The following is a 17,514-nucleotide window of genomic DNA, read 5'->3' on the forward strand; positions in this document are numbered from 1 at the left end:
TCCATCCATCCATCCATCCATTGTCTTCCGCTTATCCGTCATAATTTATCATAATTAAATAAATGAATGACCAATCAGACATTACTTGTTTGTACTGGATGGAGAAATTACCAGCACACACCGCTTCACAAATCACATATGGGAATTTAAGTATTTGATTTCTCCCTGTTCTAAGTAGAAAATACAATTGTACCAAATATTCTCCATGAAATCCGAAGCTACACACCTGCAGTCACAGAACTAGTTGTGCAGCAGTTATTCTTTTGGTACTTGTACTGTAACTGCAGCTTAAACTGCAGCTTCAAAATATCTTTACTTGTAAAATTATTTTAAAGTAAGTCTGAGTACACTGTTACGATGCTGAATGTATCTTTAGGTCTGCGTCTGTTTCAGCCAGTCCAATGAGGATTTTGCTGGATGACCATGCAGGAACAAAAGTTTGCGATTTTCAGTTTTGGATTGAATTGAAATTTCTATAAATGTCAGCATCTAGTGAAGTGACCCATGCCGGAGATCAGTCATCATTATTCATACTTGGTCAGCAAGAATTATTGGGGTGCCTCAAGTACTAACCGTGTAAGACAAGATGCGAGCTGAATATTCAGTGGCTGTTAACGATATGTTTCTAAATACCTCTTGTGAACTCAGCTCCGTCTATGTGTTCTTTGATATGATGCCAGGCGGAGAATGAAACACACTGTAATTGCTTGGAGAACGTTTCTACAGGAGATGCTCCTGGCCTTGCCTCAGTCCTGCCTCACATGATAATTTTTCTAAACGCACCGCAGCAGTGTTTTGGACCTGCTTCTCTGTATGTGTTATTTTTTCTTCTTTGCCCATTTTTCCCTGAAATGCACTCTGTAGGGGGACGGTAATAATGATGTGCGTGTGTGTGCTGTGCTTTAAAAAGTCCTGATGCATAATGTTCTTGAGTTGAAAGCTGCGATGCCCAAAGTGCTATGGCCCGAACATGGATGAATAATTGAGGGTATAGAATGAGGAAACATAGAGGCATGATGGGAAACAGCCCACTGACCTGAATTCTCTGTTTGCTACTTTGTGCAACATCCTTGCAGATAATGTCTCAGTGCTTTCATTTCTGCTCATGGCTCTCACAGTGATAGTGGAAGAACGTGACAAAGAGCAAAAGTAATGTTTCTTTTAGCAAATATTGGACAGTCTTACCTCATCTTCACAACATTGTTTTGCTTCCTCTGATATCTGACAGCTTGTAATTGATCAGAAAATCCTCAACATTTTTCAAATTAAACGTTTGTTCTTCCAGCTGGCTCAGAGTAGATTGGCGACAGTGGCACATATACACATAGAGTGCTGTGGCACTGCCAGGGATATGCTCACTATTCATGAATTATCAAGAGGAGCATAACGAACAGATAACAGTTAACACAACCTCCATTTTTGATTTTTACATTTGCATTTACAAGCCCAAAACGTCATATACAGTCACTATATGGTATATAGGTATATGTATGTTTATACAATATCATACCCACACACACACAAAACCAAAACCAAATCCTTTTAATCTCACATCACTAGACCGTCATGGACAAGCTGCACAGGAGAGATCCAAATCCTGGATCACGCCCTTCCCTGAAGCTCGTCCAGCTCCCCCTTGGATGAGCCTGAGTGGGTGTTTGTGAGAGCGCACGCAGGTTTGTCGTCAAGGCCCCCGTGTCACGCTGATGCAGAGGAAATTTGGAGGTGTTTTTTTTCCCATAGCACCTCACAGTGTCCGCTCCCTGGGCCGCGATCTGTTTTCTTTTTACCTGTCTCTCCTGCGTCCCTCCTCCTCCCTGTGCAGGACTCACACACACTGACAGCCCACGGGCTCTCATATCAACAGGCACACACACGCACATACAGTCCATGCACACACACACACAGGATTAACTTTTTCCTGATAAACCAGTTTTAGCCAGCACACAGCGAGATTAAACACAGGATTTCACATTAGATGAACCCTTTATATATTTATATAGACTTACACAATGCACTGTCTTCAGAACGTTCCGCACAACTGCTCTGACCGTGGGACAGAGTTCATAGAGTCTGCCTGCATGTGAAAACAAAGCCAAAGCATTGGAGCTGGGCAATGATTATCAGATAACCATTATTATATCCTAAATATCCACAGAGGCTGAGAGATTTGAACAGTTTTTTTTCCATATCCACATGCTCTGAAATTTCCATGGAATTTCACACAACACCAACCCCATCCAATTTGCAGGTCTGTTTTAAACTTTGACAGTCCTGTGGGACCTCCAGGCCTCGCCAATACAGGCCCATTAGCTTGCTCTGCTCTGATATATTGTCTCCGACATGTTGAGCCTTGCCGATGTCTGTTGGGATTATGCAGACCACCTGCTGTCCAGTAAATGCACCTTTTTGACAATACATAGCAGCAGCCATTCTCTATGTATTGATCAGCATAATGGAGTGAAAGTAGGTAAGTAGTAGGTAACCGATGATTTTAAATACTTCCACTCTTCAGACCAATTCACAAAGGCTGCAGAAATGTGGCACTTTAGGCTTCTGGCGTCTCGACTGGGAGCTCACAGCTCACACTGATTTACCGACCAGTCATAAAGTATGTTGCTGCTGACAGAAACAAACCTTCTTGCTCACTGGTCCATAAAATCTCTGGTTTCTAAAATGTCATCGCAGATGTAATTGGCACAGTGTGAATCTTTACAGACTAATACCTCAGCAACCTGCAGGTCAATATTGATTTTAAATATTGGATTTAATGGAATTGATTTAAATGTGAAAAATAACGGAGTGGAACTGAATGCTTGTGTATACCATAGAAATTATTAAAGCACTGGAAATCAAGCGTTGTTGTTAGCGAGAAGACAAATTAACTTTGTGACATGGACAAATGGTTTTATTTCAAGTTTACATGAGGTATTTTGTGCCGTGTAATCTCCTTTTGTATTTAGACTTTCATTTCAAGCTATTTTTTTTATCTGTCTCTTAAGCAGAGTGAAATCCAGCTGCAAGCAGTTTCAATGCATATTTTCAATGCACAGTTTCTATAGATACCACTTCCTCAATTATTCATTTTGTAGCTTTTAGCTGGAGCTCACAACTTCATTCATTTCATATCTGTGGGGCTGCACAGGAAATAAACAGCGTGATTAGTGGTTCCCCTGAGCCCACCCCCATCTTTAACTGGCTCCATTCTCACCCAACAGCACTGGGAAATCCCATCGAGATCAATGTCGGGAGAATGAGTTATTGCGCAGCTTGCAGTGCAGACCCCCAGGATACAGAGAGTGAAATATCAATGCAGTCGAACGGTATAGGAAGGTCACTGAAAATGATTCCTTTCTGGGGGTGAAAAGAAGTCACGTTCCCATTTGAAAGCGAGCGCCTTCATTTCATGAATAAATATGTCAGGAACTGCAGCGATGGAGCTGCTGCCTGGTGTGAAGGTCGGGTACAATGTCCTGCTTCCATCGCTGGACATTCATTATCGTTATTAACCTCCGAGCTTCTCTTTACAATTTATGATTACACTTTTGTTGAGCCACCCATTCAACAATCTGTCAGTCCCACATTCACAATATTGCTCTTTATTGCTGGAATCACCTTGAAAATGACCTCTGCCAGCATTAATGATATAATGACATGCTAATGAGAAAGCTATATAACTATACTACACAAGTGAATGCTGTTATTACATGTGTTGATCTTAAACTGGTTTCTTAAACTGGCGCATTGAGGTTGTTTTGTTTTGTGGTGCACTATCATGCTGCTGTGTGTGATTTGATGGAGGGTGAGTGTTCGTGGTTTTAATGCACTCTGCTATGAAGGGCAGACATTATCACAGCCACTGTAGCCCATAAAATGATGGACTAGTTGATGAGTGAAGTGATTTCTCCCTCCCTTCCTCCCTTTTTCCACTCACATAGAACTACTGTAGATAGGTTTTCTTAGCTTTTATGAATCTGTTTCTTTTTGTTAATGGACATTTATTGTTTGTTGATATATTTTGCAAGAGAAGCTGAGATATGATGATAAAAACAAACAAGCAACAAAAATGCCAAAATAAAACACTGAAAGATAAATACATAGATATGAGTGAATGGAGTGTTGCATTAAAGTGCTGAAGTTGCACTTACATTAGCTTATTGGCATTAGCTGTGACATCCATGGGGCACTCCAGTGATTTAATATTTCACTTTCATAAAGTGGGAGTGCCCCTTTCAGGCTTCTTATCACTGGGGCTCGTTAATCAGCTGTTTGGCTACCAGCTGACGGGAAGCATCCAGTCATACTCATGCAGGTGTACAGTGCAGTTATAATGACGTGACCTTTCATGCTGCATTGGCCACCTCTACCTCCACCTTATGTAATACATTTTTATGTTGTTGACTGCAGTGAGATTTAACGTCATGCATGTGTTCCCAGCAGAGCTTCATCATCTCTTAATGCAAGTGTCTCTGTCTACAATACATTTATTCATCAGTGTAAACATGCCTGCAAGATACAACCGTGATATAAATGTGTAAATATGTAATGCATATGTATATTTGTCTGTGTTTTATACATTCTTGAAGTGACTGACGAAAATACCTCCAATCTTCCTCTGTCCCACTCTTCCGCAGGCATGCACACCAGCATCAGCGAGATCCTGAAGGAGAAGAGCCTGAAGCCGTCTCGCCGCAGCCTGCCCTGCCTGGCCCAGAGTCAGACTCACCCAATCAACCTCAACCACTTCCTGTCTGTGCCTCTGAGCCCGGAGCCCAAACCAGAAGTCGAGGGTCTGAGTCAGAGCATCAGCACCTCCTGCAGCCTCCTCCCTCCACAGACAGGTCAGCCTGTTGGCAAGACAACACTTACTAAGTCGAACTTAGACCCATGAGAGGATAGGATGCGTCAGTCATGAAAGAGCGTCTACATCAGTGTGCATGTTGATTTTTAAAGTTTACCTTGTAGGTGTCTGCAGTGGTTTATCAAAGTGACAAAGACTAAATGAAAAAGAATTTAAACTTTAAGTTACTTATATAGGCAAATTCTGTGACAAAGGAGGGTCATTCATTCATTAGGTTTCATGCCAGTTAGCAGAATTTCAACCACCTACATACTGTTCATATGTATACACGGTTGTTTGTTTTTATTTGTGACTTCTACTCTTCTGCGTTGATGCAAACATGAGATGTCCTGATTTCCTTTGATGCGTCTCTTGACAAATGTTACGATTTTGTCGAGGGGGGTGGGGAGGTCATCAAACCTGCATCTGCAGGTTTTGAACAACATTTGGTCCATACAGCTGCTAAATGCTAAATAGTGCTAAACTCGATATGAACTAGCTTTGTGTGCAGCAGTCATGTTGCCATTTCAAAGTTTAAGTTCTTTTTCATTGAGTGTTTAAATCATTTGCTACTCATTTTAGATTCCTAAAAGGAAGCTTTTCATCTTCATCTTTAAAGTAACCGATTTGTATTTTTCTGTCAAATTATTCTATTAGAATTAAGTTTATTTCTGTGTATCTGACAACATATGTTGTGTTACTGGTGACAGCCATTATTACCTGTATTGTGTGTATAATTATTCTCTCCATACTCCATACTGACTGTATTGAATGTTATGCTCAATAGACACAGACTTGCAAAATGTTGACATTAAGGCGTGTGCATGATATTGATTGAGCAGATTGTGTTACTGCTGCAAGGCATTTAGAAAACACTGTCACGATGGTGCCGGTGCTCTTTCAGAGGCAGTGAGATAGTGTGAGGGAAATGCTGTTGCAAGGACAAACAATGCGTCTCCGTATGGGCTGAGAAAATGGAAATGCTTGTTAGAGGGATGAAAATGATTCCGTCTTAATAATATCTTCAAGAATATTAAGAGGAGACTGACAGTGAGGGCTCTATTTTTGTTGTAGTACAAAGTAGAGCTGCAACAACAAGTTGGCATTTTCCTGACCTTGAAAACACCATTTGCCTGACCCTTTGGTATTTCACTGGGTGCAGGGAGTGCAAAACCAGGAAGGGGATGCAATTTCATGCAGATGAGAGAGTGAGGTGTTTTTTGATGTTGTGCTGAAAATAGAGTTCTGAGGAAAAGCTCTATTTTCTCTACGCCTGAGGAGGATGTAGACAGAAGGAGAGAGTGAGGACAGACCTACCAGTGTGGGGTCACGAGACAAGGACATGATCCATCAGCAGCTTCCCACCTGTTAACACTGACAGGTGTCAATGTCAGTTTGATAGGTCATTGCTGGATGCAGTGCAGCTGGAGAACAAACCTAAAATGTGACACATAGTTTAACTGTTATTGTACTAATTTACTGATGAATTATACTGAGAAAACTTGATGTTGAAATAATGACCCACATACTGAAAGCTGATCAGTTACGAAATGAAGCATTTTAAACTAGAAACGCTTCAAGCAGCAGTGTGAATTCAGACTGCTATTGGATTCTTTACAGCACCCCATGTTGCCCAGAGGTCTGAGTCACTTTCCAGCACATCTGACACTTTTATCTCCAAATCCAAATGGACTGTGTTGGCTTTCAGCGGGGAGGAAATTCACATTGATGTCTGTAAAGAAGGCACATCACCTCCTGGACTTCATCTGCATGTTTGATGTCATTCAGTTTGATGTTTTTCATTGTTTGTGGCTAGTCATAGATGTATTATTTGTTATTGAATGAAATGAATGAACAGCATTTTCACTATTCTGTACAAATATAGTGATTGAATGATTATCACATTGCTCAGTTGGGAGCTTAAAATAGACATAAGACAGAAGGACAGTTTTCTCTCCAATCCCAGCTTGGATGAGAGAAGGTGTTGATTAAAATAAAACTAAGGAAAAAGATATAAAGCTGTCACAGCTCGGGATTCTGAATTAAAACTGAAGCCACAGCCCAGTAATGTTAACGCACACACTAAAACAAAAAACACAACCTCAGTTCCGTAATGAAGCTGTTAAGTCTGGTTGCCATGGTGATTAGAAAGTACTTAGAAAAAAACACATGATGCACCAAAGCCACTTTTTTTTGTTTTCCGTATGTATTCAGAAGAAAGAAAATGGTCATCTCTGATGTTTCTTACACTAGGTTTCAGCAGTATCAGAAGGTTCTGGCTGTAGTCGCACCGAGCTGATCTGGTGGCAGTGAAGTAAACACATTGGACTGGAGAAATGAGCCAAGCTGTCACACATGTGTTGGAGAAGACATAACTTTGTGCTGTACTGTGAAATGAGATGTCCATGCTTTATGCCCATGTCATGCAATTAGAGCTGCATGTACAGTATTAGTCATGATGTGCCATTGTTTAAGCCCGATAGATGGATTGTCACACCCTGTAAATCTGCTTTCCCCCTCATAAAAGCACCACATACTATGGAAAACGGAAATACTTCCATATGTTGGGTTGCAAATGCGTTGTTCGTCTGACAGACATTTTTGTGCCAATAAAAAGGGAATCTGATAAGGTTTCATAACACTGAGCCTCTAAAGCAGTTAGAAAATGAATCCTAGGTACAATCTGAATTGTCTGTCTTGCCTCACAGTGTGGGCTTGCTTAATTTTGTTTGAGCACATCAGTGGGATGCATACAGATACAGGGATGAAGGAAACATGATTGGCCCTCTTTCAACATCAGTGCACGATCTGTTCAACAGCATCAGGGTGTTGCTCTCAAGCTTGCGCCCACATTTGAATAACCTGGATTTGTATTTAGCTCAAATCTAATTCATTATTGGCAGTCGGATTAAGGGAAATATCGACTTGAGAAACAGCAAAAGAATTAATGCAGGTAGGATACACATTTACACTGTCTCACTGATCGTGCTGCGTCTGTGTGCAGCAGAGCATGGCAAGGATCACTACGTGGAGGAGTCAGAGGCGACTACATGTGAAACAAAGGCAGACGAGTCGTTCCTGCTGCAAAAGCCTGTCACCCGTGCTAAATTAGAGGCCCGCACAAATTCACTTCAGGTACCCTCTAATCCACCGTTATTGCCACGAATGCAGTTATTTTTTCTCACTGAGAAGTTTCAGGCATTAACAGTTGTGTGTTTAGTAAAACTCAGAGGCGAAACATTCTCGCCACAGGGAAAGAATCCAGCTGGTTCCTCTGGGCTGTTTTTCCGAGATGGGAAGAAGCGCATTGACTACATCCTGGTTTACAAGAAGTCCAGTCCACAGGTGGAGAAGAGGTGCACGTTTGAGAAGAATTTACGGGCTGAGGGCCTAATGCTGGAGAAGGAGGTAAACCATTTCCATTTGGTTTAAGAAGACTTCAGCTTGATTTCCCAACTTAGTTCTAAAGCTGCTGTGTTTCTTTTTTAATTTGAAAGCCCTCCTTGACGAACAATGACATCATGTTTGTGAAGGTCCACGCTCCTTGGGATACGCTTTGCAAATACGCAGAGCAGATGAACATCCGGATGCCTTTCAGGTAACCATTAGAGGAAACAGATTGGACATTTAGCTCTGGAAGGGCTTAGGTCAGCTTCATCAGTGCCTGCCAGCTTCATCCAATCTCTTTAACATGTCTTTTTTCTGTTCTTCTTCAAGGAAAAAATGTTACTTTACAGACTGGAAGAGCAAAACCTTGGGCAGGTAAGTAGATTTAAGGTATAGGATTATTTTTCTCGGTTGCCCTCCGGGGGCAGTAAGCTGGATGCCTCAGTGTATCTAATGAAATTCATGAACGGGAAGCTGCATGGCTTCAGCGGTAATGCGAGCTGCGGATGGTGTTTTACGATTGAGGTTATCAGTCACCTCAGTGGGGAACACAAACACAGTGAGTCCACCCAAGCACTGAGTGAGCAATAATTAGTCCAGGATTAATTAACCCTTTACTCAGACAGGGAGTAAATATACGTTATTTACAAAGTCTGGGATGAATTCAAATGGTTGGAAAGTCTAGTCAGTGATTGAGTGCGGCTGATATTGCCAGAAGCGATGTTATGTTTGTTTAAATCGATGTGTTTAATTAAACTTTCTAACCTTTTCAAAAACCACAGTCTCTTGCACGTCAGGGACATTGTTAAGAGTACGATACTATAACTCGCCCACACTGAGTGTGCTTTTCTATAAAATACTTAACAAGTATTTCTATAAAATTCTACTAATGCAGCTCCATTTATTTCAGTCAAATAAATGCAGCCGCACAGGCTTATTTGCATACTATTTTTAGAGAGACGCTCTCGTGCTTTGATGTGATGTTCAAGTGTTGTCCAAGCTCTGCTCTGGACTCTGAATTTCCATCTCTTCATCTCCCTGGAACACAGATAGGAACAACAAATCACTGGAAGAGATTCACCGCAGCATCGTTTGTTTTGAAAACCTTTGGTAAACATACTGCATCTACATTTTATTTCTGTAAAGTCTGCAAAAACCGCAATTAAGATCTGATTATCCGTGATCAGCATGGCCCTACGTGAACATTTTCTGTCAAAACTTTTGGATATTTCATGTGATAAATTTGCATATTTTTTGTTTTGCTTTTGCTCCTCTCACTGGTTTGAAGTGGGTGACACTCATTTGTAGAAAAGAGAAGTCACATACGTCCACGCACCAATCAGGATTTTGCAACATGTCACTACTGTCAGTCACATCACACCCCTGCAGTCCTGATGAGGCAGATTAGCTGAGTTACATGGAGAAACACATAATTTCATACATTTCACAGCACTGTAGTTCACTCTTGATGAGAGCTGCAGCAATGATGGAAGAAGTTTATACGTAATCTTTGAATGAGCCTTTAGAAATCTTTGAATAGGCAACAGTTAGTGAAGTGTGATATTACTGGTCTGAAGGAGTGCTTGTTTTTATCCATTAAACAGCAAACATGGTGTGACTCATTTCTTCCACTGTTTGAGTCTGTTTATTATTGTCACTGGCTACCAGTATTAATGCACCCTGACAAACTAACAGCAATAAATATGCCTGTTTTAGCATTTCATGATATTTCACCAGGTACCTAACATGTACGTTTTAATGGTCACGCTCTGAGGACACACACACATACTGTTCGCCTACACACACCAAGCAGACAAAAATCACACAGACAAGTATCACTCGCCCACCTGTCCAACTGAGAACAAAGCGCTTTTAAACCTTGTGTGAGAGTGATCTTAGTCATTGTGAACAATGAGGATCATTATGTTTTCCTTGGAGCTCCTGCAGTCTTTCACTTAAAGCTGCTCTAAGAAGAAAAATCCATAGTCTTATGTGTTTACTAATGGTCTGTCACTAACTCACTTCCCTGAAAAACAGAACAAATGGGCCGTGTGCAGGTGCTGACAGCTTGCTGGTTTGGTAACATTACTTTCTGTACAGTGCCTGTCCCCTTCACAACAACATAACATAAAACAACATAAAATACTCTCCAGCAGCGGTGTGTCTGCCTCTAGAATTTTCATTTATATTCATTTAAGCCATTTGAGAAGAGAGCCTTACAAATTAGACAGAGACCCTTCCAGCAAATCTGGAGAATCATGAGATTAGATTAGATTAGATTGTCTTTTATTGACTCCCTTAGGAGAAATTTGTCTTGGGCATTTGAGAGACACAGTCTATGTAGCAGCACATATTTGCAGTCGAACTACATATAACATGCAGTTTCACACCCAGATTTTTAAATACCCGAACATACTGCACACACCAAGGGTACTGCACAGTGCATTACATCAAAATATTGCACAATGTCCTACACCAAGATATTGCATATTCCTCTCAATAAGAGCCTTAATGCGCCCCACCACCACACACACACCTTTTCGCTTCACTACAGGCAGTGGGCAAATATTACCCAGATTTTTAGCCATGCTAGAGGTGTGGCTCAAGGGATGTCAGTCTGTTGGTTGGTCCACTACTTTGTTCCAGACTAAAAAATCTCTGCAACTACTGGATGGATTTCCACTCTTTACACGTACTTGTAGTTCCTGGTTATGTTTGAATCCTAATGATACTGTGATCCCCTGACAGTTCATCTAGCACCAAAGATTTTACTAATACTTTAAAATAACTCAAAATCTACATGTTAGATTGGTGCAAAATTGAAACACATTCGTGATTCCTGGACTTTCAGGTTCTAATGACTTTGGTGATGCCCTGACTTTTCCTCTTCCCTTAACCTAAAATTTTGTACACATATTTATGCCCCCAACAAGAGGAATTGTATTGAATTATATCTTAAGTGATTTCTTAAATTTCTATATTGCGCCATCGTCAGATCAAAATGTTAATTTGTCCAGTTCTTCTTCTTCTTCTTCTTCTTCTTCTTCTTCTTCTTCTTCTTCTTCTTCTTCTTCTTATTATTATTATTATTATTATTATTATTATTATTATTGTGATTATTATTAATAGTAGTAGTAGTAGTATTTACATCCACAAAACTATTCACGTTAGCCACAGCTTTACTTTGTGTTTACTGCTAATTAGAAATGTAAGCATGCTAACATGCTAAACTAAGATGATGAACATGGTAAATTTATACATAGAAAACATCGACATGTTAGCATTGACAGTGTGAGCATGTTAGCATGTTGATGTTAGCATTTAGCTCAAAGTATCTCTTTGCCTGAGTATAGCTTCACAGAGCTGCTAGCATGGCTGTAGACACTTAGTTTTGTTTCTATTTATTATTATTGCCTTAAAAGGAGATACAAATTAGGAAAATCAATGCATGCCCCCAGACTTCACCAGATCCTTAAATCATGACTGTAAAATTAAAACAGAATTATTCTCTGAGTTGAATTCAACAAGCTGTTATTCTGGATCAGCGACACCCAGGCTGCATGAGTCACAAGCAGCATGAAAATGAAAAACAATAGTCAGCAGGGTGTACATGTGCATGTGTGTGAAAAAGGGTTTTTAGGGGGCGCGAGGTGGTGTGAGCTCATCAGGGTTGAATGAGGGGAAAAAGGTTAGGAGCCACTGTTCCATATCAAAGAAAACAATCTTCATGTTAATCTGTGCCGTTAATCCTGCTCCTCTGTGCGTCTGTGCAGCAGGTTTCATCTGAGATGTCGTCAGATAAAAAGCTGGCTTCCCAGAAATCCCATGAAGCTGGACAAAGAGGCCTTGCCTGACCTGGAGGAAACTGATTGCTACACAGCTCCCTTCAGCAGAGCACGCATGCATCAGTAAGGAGGACTTATACACAGCCATGAATGCCACCACTCAAACTCACGCACTTGATCAGAGTGTTGCACACAGTAGTGTTAGCTGATATCTGTCCTGCTCTGCATCCCTTGTTTCCCTCTCATACATTCATGTTTTGAGCTCTGGATTTGGAGTTTAGAAACCAGCAGAAGAAACTTATGAAGTCTTGTATATTTTATATTTTTGAGCCAGAACTCAGAACGATGAAGACAAGCCGATCATAAATAAGATATTGAAATATAGCAGCAGATGTCCATGGAATGATTAGATTTCTCCCCATTCCTCTCTGTTTTTTTATTTATTTCATTTTCAAAGCATCTGTTTGATCACAGACATCATCTTATCTCATTTGTCAGTGAATCATTTCCACTTTTCCTTTGCTTGTCAGCCTTGACAGCTTTTTTTAAAAAAACAATGATGCTGGAATGAGCACAAACTTTATACCACAAATAGAGTTTTAATGAATGAATTATTATTATTGGCTCAGCTCTCATTAAGGGAGTGATATTAATTACTGCTACATGATCTGAAGGAGTGTCCCGTTATTTCTCTCCCAGCTTCACTATCAACAATAGAGAGACGTTCTTTTCCAATTCCACCAGAAGCAGAATAGTCCATCATGTCCTGCAGCGCACTAAGTACGAGGATGGAAAATCAAAGATGGGTAAGGCGCCGCCCTTGCTTCTTTCTCTTCTTGCTCCTCTCCTGCTAAACAATATTTATAATATTTGCACATTAGTGGCAGTGGCTCATATATATATAATAATGTCCATGTATTATATTTAAGACAATTATTCATTGAGAAGGGCGCAGAGTCTACATATTTTAGAAAATAACTCGTTTTTATGTTTATTTTTGTTAATTTTGTAGTTTTATTGAACAGCAACTTTTGTATTAGACTTTACAGAATGAGCCTTAAATAATTAATGCCCATTTGTGGCAAAGGAACAAAATACACACAGTAAATTCAATAAACACAATCATTTTGTCTTTATTCCTCTCTGTGTGTTTATTGTGGCTAACCATCAGGGGCGCCAGTGAAAGAGACTAGATTTTGCTCTTAATTTGACTTTAGAGAGTGATAGTACGGTAGTGGGGGGAATTATGTCTTTGTTGTTTTGCTGTGGGTGATTAAAATGTGCACTGAGCTGTTGGTATCCTCCAACTTGTGGCTGATCCCTCCTCTCCTTCTGGCTGTTGGTTTATTTTTATTTATTTTTTTGGTATCAGCTGTTACCGAACTGTCTGTCCACTCCCACTCCACTATCTTGTCCCACTGCTGCCGACATGTTTTGCTGATTAAAGTTTGGCCTTGAAGGGCTGGAACGGATTTCGCATTAATATTTTAATGCTGTTGACCACTCTACTTTCCAACAAATAAGATCAGCTCCGCCACAAGGGTGGAAAATCCTTTTCAAATCCACCCCTCCCTGCTCCTGCTCCCACTATCTACGCGGTCAGTCAGGGGATGACAATGCAAATGAATGCACTTCTGTCCTATGAAAAATAACATATAATTCAGTAACAGTACTGCAGGCAATTCAGTTTTATTGTGATTGAGACAATATTTTATACCATGTAATTATGGTACTGCAAAAATGCTAGAGGTTGTTTTCAAGTGCTTACAGCTATTTGAAATTCTAACCTGAGTGTTTTAAGCTTCTCATGTGCTTGTCTAATGCAGCTTGTCAGTTACATAATGCAGTAAATTGTTGTGGCTCTGGAAGAGTGGGTTTAAATGAATCTCTCACTGGACCCCTCTCTCAATTATGGGTGGTGCTAAATTTTTAATGCTGTGTCCTCGTGCTTTTCTGGCTTGTATATCGGCATCCTTTGACATGACATCATTTATTCTGCTGTAGGTATCAACCGCTTATTGGGCAACAACACATACGAGGCTGCATTTCCTCCTCATGAGGTGAGAGATTTTCTATTTCTGCAGAAAAGCTGTAGAGATTCACAAATTGTCAAACAGTAAAATTCCCTTTGTGATGTGGACTCCTACGCTCTTTGTCTCATCAGGGTGGTTACAAGAGCAGACACCCAATTAAGACACATGGTGCCCAGAACCACAGGCATCTTCTGTATGAGCGCTGGGCCCGCTGGGGAATCTGGTACAAGTACCAGCCTCTGGACCTCATCAGGTAGGTGTTGAAGCAGGAGACACAGCTTCATGAGCTGCTGTTGAGCCTTTGGTCAAATTCAGGATGTGTTGTTTAAATAGAACAAAGAGTAACCCAGTTTTTCATCTCCCTGTATAAAGCGTATGACTAGAAAAATATTCAGGTGTCTGACCAGGCTGCTGTCTGAACATCCCTCCCAGGATAGTCTGTTTTTTTCTGAGCTGATGGAGTTAATTTAACAGTTAAGGACCCACTTTAGTTTATGTCTGCCTGGATACTACAATGTCTTCTCTGCCTTATCACCACTAAAGGAAGAGAAGAAAGAGTCCTTGTCACTTTTTCAAAGTTTGACTCTTTGCGAGATACACTTCTTCACTTTCTTGCCCAGAGTTAGATGAGAAGATCAATACCACTCTCATGTGTTAATTACAGAGCTCGAGCGGTTGGATGGGATGGAGATGCGGTAAGCTTAGCTTTGCATAAAGATTAGAAACAGGGGAAAATGTACACCACATAACTCCATCTGAAAGTACAAATTTCCATTTATATTTCTGGTGCAGAGTAAACAAACATGATATAACATGTTATTTATTGAGCTTTAGAGGTGCTGGTAGGTAGATTTTTTAAAACTTTAAACAGAGCCAGGCCAGCTGTTTCCTCCTGCTTTCATTTTTTATGCTAAGATCGGCTAACTGCCTCCTGCTGTTTTGGTTCACTCTCACCGCTCTGATAGCGCCGCTTTCATCTGCAGCAGGCACCTGATTACAGTGAAAAAGCCCTAAAAACCCACTCCACACTACCTGCTAGCATCATAAGGGCAAACACACAGTTAGTGACTTGCTGTTGACCATAGTGGAACATTTAGCAGCCATAAGCCAGTTTCCCTCAGGACTTGGTAGGGACCAAAAACAGAGCAAAAAGAGAGCAATTGTTGGACTTCAGGTGGACAGACACACAACTCCAAGTTAATGGTTGCTCCATGCTGGCTGGATGTTTAAATACGCAACTATTGCTAACAGCTTGTATGAAACAAGTTAAAAGGTGATGATATGTCAATGTTGTGTTCACAACCTGTTTCCACTGCCCCCAAGTGGTCAAAACGCTGTTATTGCAGCCTTTAAGAGGTTTTGCATGATTCTGATGGGTAACTTGATTTTCCAGGTTTTTTTATTCACTGAATTACCTAAAACAGTCTGGCTATAAATTGTTTCTCAATTGAATATCTTGGTTACAGAAACCTAGTTTATATCAGCCCTCATCCTGAAACCAAGAACTTTTACAGGGATGCTAGTGTGCATATAAACATACTCAGGGAGGGTTTGTTGACACAGTCATGCTCTTTCTCATTGTTAATGCAGCGTTGCACACACGCTCAGGAGTTGCCTGATACAGCTAATTTCCACTGAGCTGCTTTACTGGAGCAGTTGTGAAATAGGCGTCTTGCTCAAGGGCACCTTGACAGCTGTGGTTTGGGAAGCAGATACGGTTTTTGATTCATTTCCCACTACAGCATTATACTGTGTGACCTTTAAATTACCTCACAGTACACTAACTACACCCACAGCTTCACTGCCAGTGCACATGCCCATGTACAATTTAACTGTCAACACAGTTTATTGGTGAATTTTGACCACTCTGTCTCTCCGTCTCTCACCCAGGCGATACTTTGGTGAGAAAATCGGTCTTTACTTTGCATGGTTGGGCTGGTACACTGGCATGTTGATCCCTGCCGCCCTGGTCGGTGTTTTTGTCTTCCTCTATGGTCTCTTCACCATGGACTCGAGCCAAGTCAGGTAAGTTCACACAACCTGCATTCCATTTAAGATCCATTGTATTAATAATAACGTAAAATGCGTAATTTAAAACATGTATCTTCTTGATTGTTGCTGTCATTTCCTGATTCACCGTCTCATCAGTAAAGAGATTTGTGAAGCCAACACGACCATCATGTGTCCCATGTGTGAGGACACCTGTGAGCCATGGACACTAAGTGACAGTTGTGTCTACGCAAAGGTCAGTGCAGCTCTGATATTTATCCGTAGTCACAGCATTTCAGGATGTTGGAATTTTTCAACCTCCTCTGACAATGAAATTTTGAGGTCTTTTGAGGTTTTGAACTCTCATGACCCCACAAACTGGAGAACTGTCAAGTTGTCATTTGAATTTGAGAACATCACAGAAATCATGAAGTTTCAAATAGATTACACTGATGAAATGATGCATCCGACACCTAATTAATTTAATTCTTATTGAAGATTTGAAACAAAAAACAATATTTTAAAGGTTTGGTTATTGGACATTTTTGGAAATACACATAACACCGCAACTTGGCATTTTTGTGTTACCTTGTTTCCCGTCTTTATGCTAAGCTAAGCTGACCACCAGTGGTATCAATCTTCCCATCCAATAAGCTTATTTCCCAAAATGTCAGCAATTTCTTCAAGAATATCTCACTTGAGGCCGCAAACTCAAGGATGAGAAACTCTGAAGTAGGATGTTGTCGTGACAAAGTCCTGACATGTATTTTTAACAAAAAATGCTTTTGAAATTCAAACTCTATTAAAGTCATAATCGTAAAGTCACTATTTCAGGAAGCACTTTTCAGAGCAGCTCTCCATGTGCTTGTGTTTCTAGGTGACCCATCTGTTTGATAATGGCGGCACAGTGTTCTTTGCTATCTTCATGGCTATTTGGGGTAGGTGGAGACTGCCTCTGTTTGTCCCTGATTTTGTCAACACTTGTTGTATTATATGTCCCTCGCTTGAATTGAAACCTTCTGGAATTCGAATCTATTTATACAATAGTGTGTCAGTGCTCACGCTTCCACTCTGCACTCAACTCCTCCAAACACATTAAGCTTTTCAACTGAGAATTCGACACAGTAAACACTCTGCAGTCCAAATACGGGGGATATTCACTCTGTAACACATTTGTCAGCGAATAAAACATGCTCAGGCTCCTCTGACTGAGCGTCTGCACTTACACTTTCAGTGCTGTCCTGATGTAATTAGTCGGATAATTAAACATTTTCCAGAGGGAGGCTGTATCATTCAGCTGTCTGGGTTGCACCATACCGGTATATTGCAGCTATGGGTCCCACAGCTATAATATGTTTTGTAATGTACAGCGTGAGTGTTACTGTGCAGCGCCCTTCACAGATCCATATACCTGCCAGCATGGTAAATAATCACCTGTGCCTGCAGGGAACACTTGGCACATTGTGTTCTGAGTTCGGGC

The 17,514-nt window shown here is 40.7% G+C and overlaps 1 protein-coding gene across 3 annotated transcripts in view; it reads left to right on the plus strand.

Moving 5' to 3' along the window:
* ano3 (anoctamin 3) overlaps positions 1–17,514 on the plus strand; it is a 32,424-nt gene that overhangs the window by 5,255 nt on the left and 9,655 nt on the right. The window contains exons 2-13 of one of the 3 annotated variants that reach the window (XM_041938367.1): positions 4,635–4,841; positions 7,845–7,975; positions 8,093–8,248; positions 8,338–8,438; positions 8,558–8,602; positions 12,001–12,135; positions 12,712–12,818; positions 14,017–14,072; positions 14,177–14,298; positions 15,936–16,070; positions 16,194–16,290; positions 16,912–16,972. In XM_041938367.1, the coding sequence (XP_041794301.1) occupies positions 4,635–4,841; positions 7,845–7,975; positions 8,093–8,248; positions 8,338–8,438; positions 8,558–8,602; positions 12,001–12,135; positions 12,712–12,818; positions 14,017–14,072; positions 14,177–14,298; positions 15,936–16,070; positions 16,194–16,290; positions 16,912–16,972 (1,353 nt within the window). The remainder of the gene's footprint in view (positions 1–4,634; positions 4,842–7,844; positions 7,976–8,092; positions 8,249–8,337; positions 8,439–8,557; positions 8,603–12,000; positions 12,136–12,711; positions 12,819–14,016; positions 14,073–14,176; positions 14,299–15,935; positions 16,071–16,193; positions 16,291–16,911; positions 16,973–17,514) is intronic. The other 2 variants (XM_041938369.1, XM_041938368.1) reach the window with 2 other exon arrangements.

This window comes from Chelmon rostratus, chromosome 6, assembly GCF_017976325.1.
Source record: "Chelmon rostratus isolate fCheRos1 chromosome 6, fCheRos1.pri, whole genome shotgun sequence".
Classification (NCBI taxonomy): domain Eukaryota; kingdom Metazoa; phylum Chordata; class Actinopteri; order Chaetodontiformes; family Chaetodontidae; genus Chelmon; species Chelmon rostratus.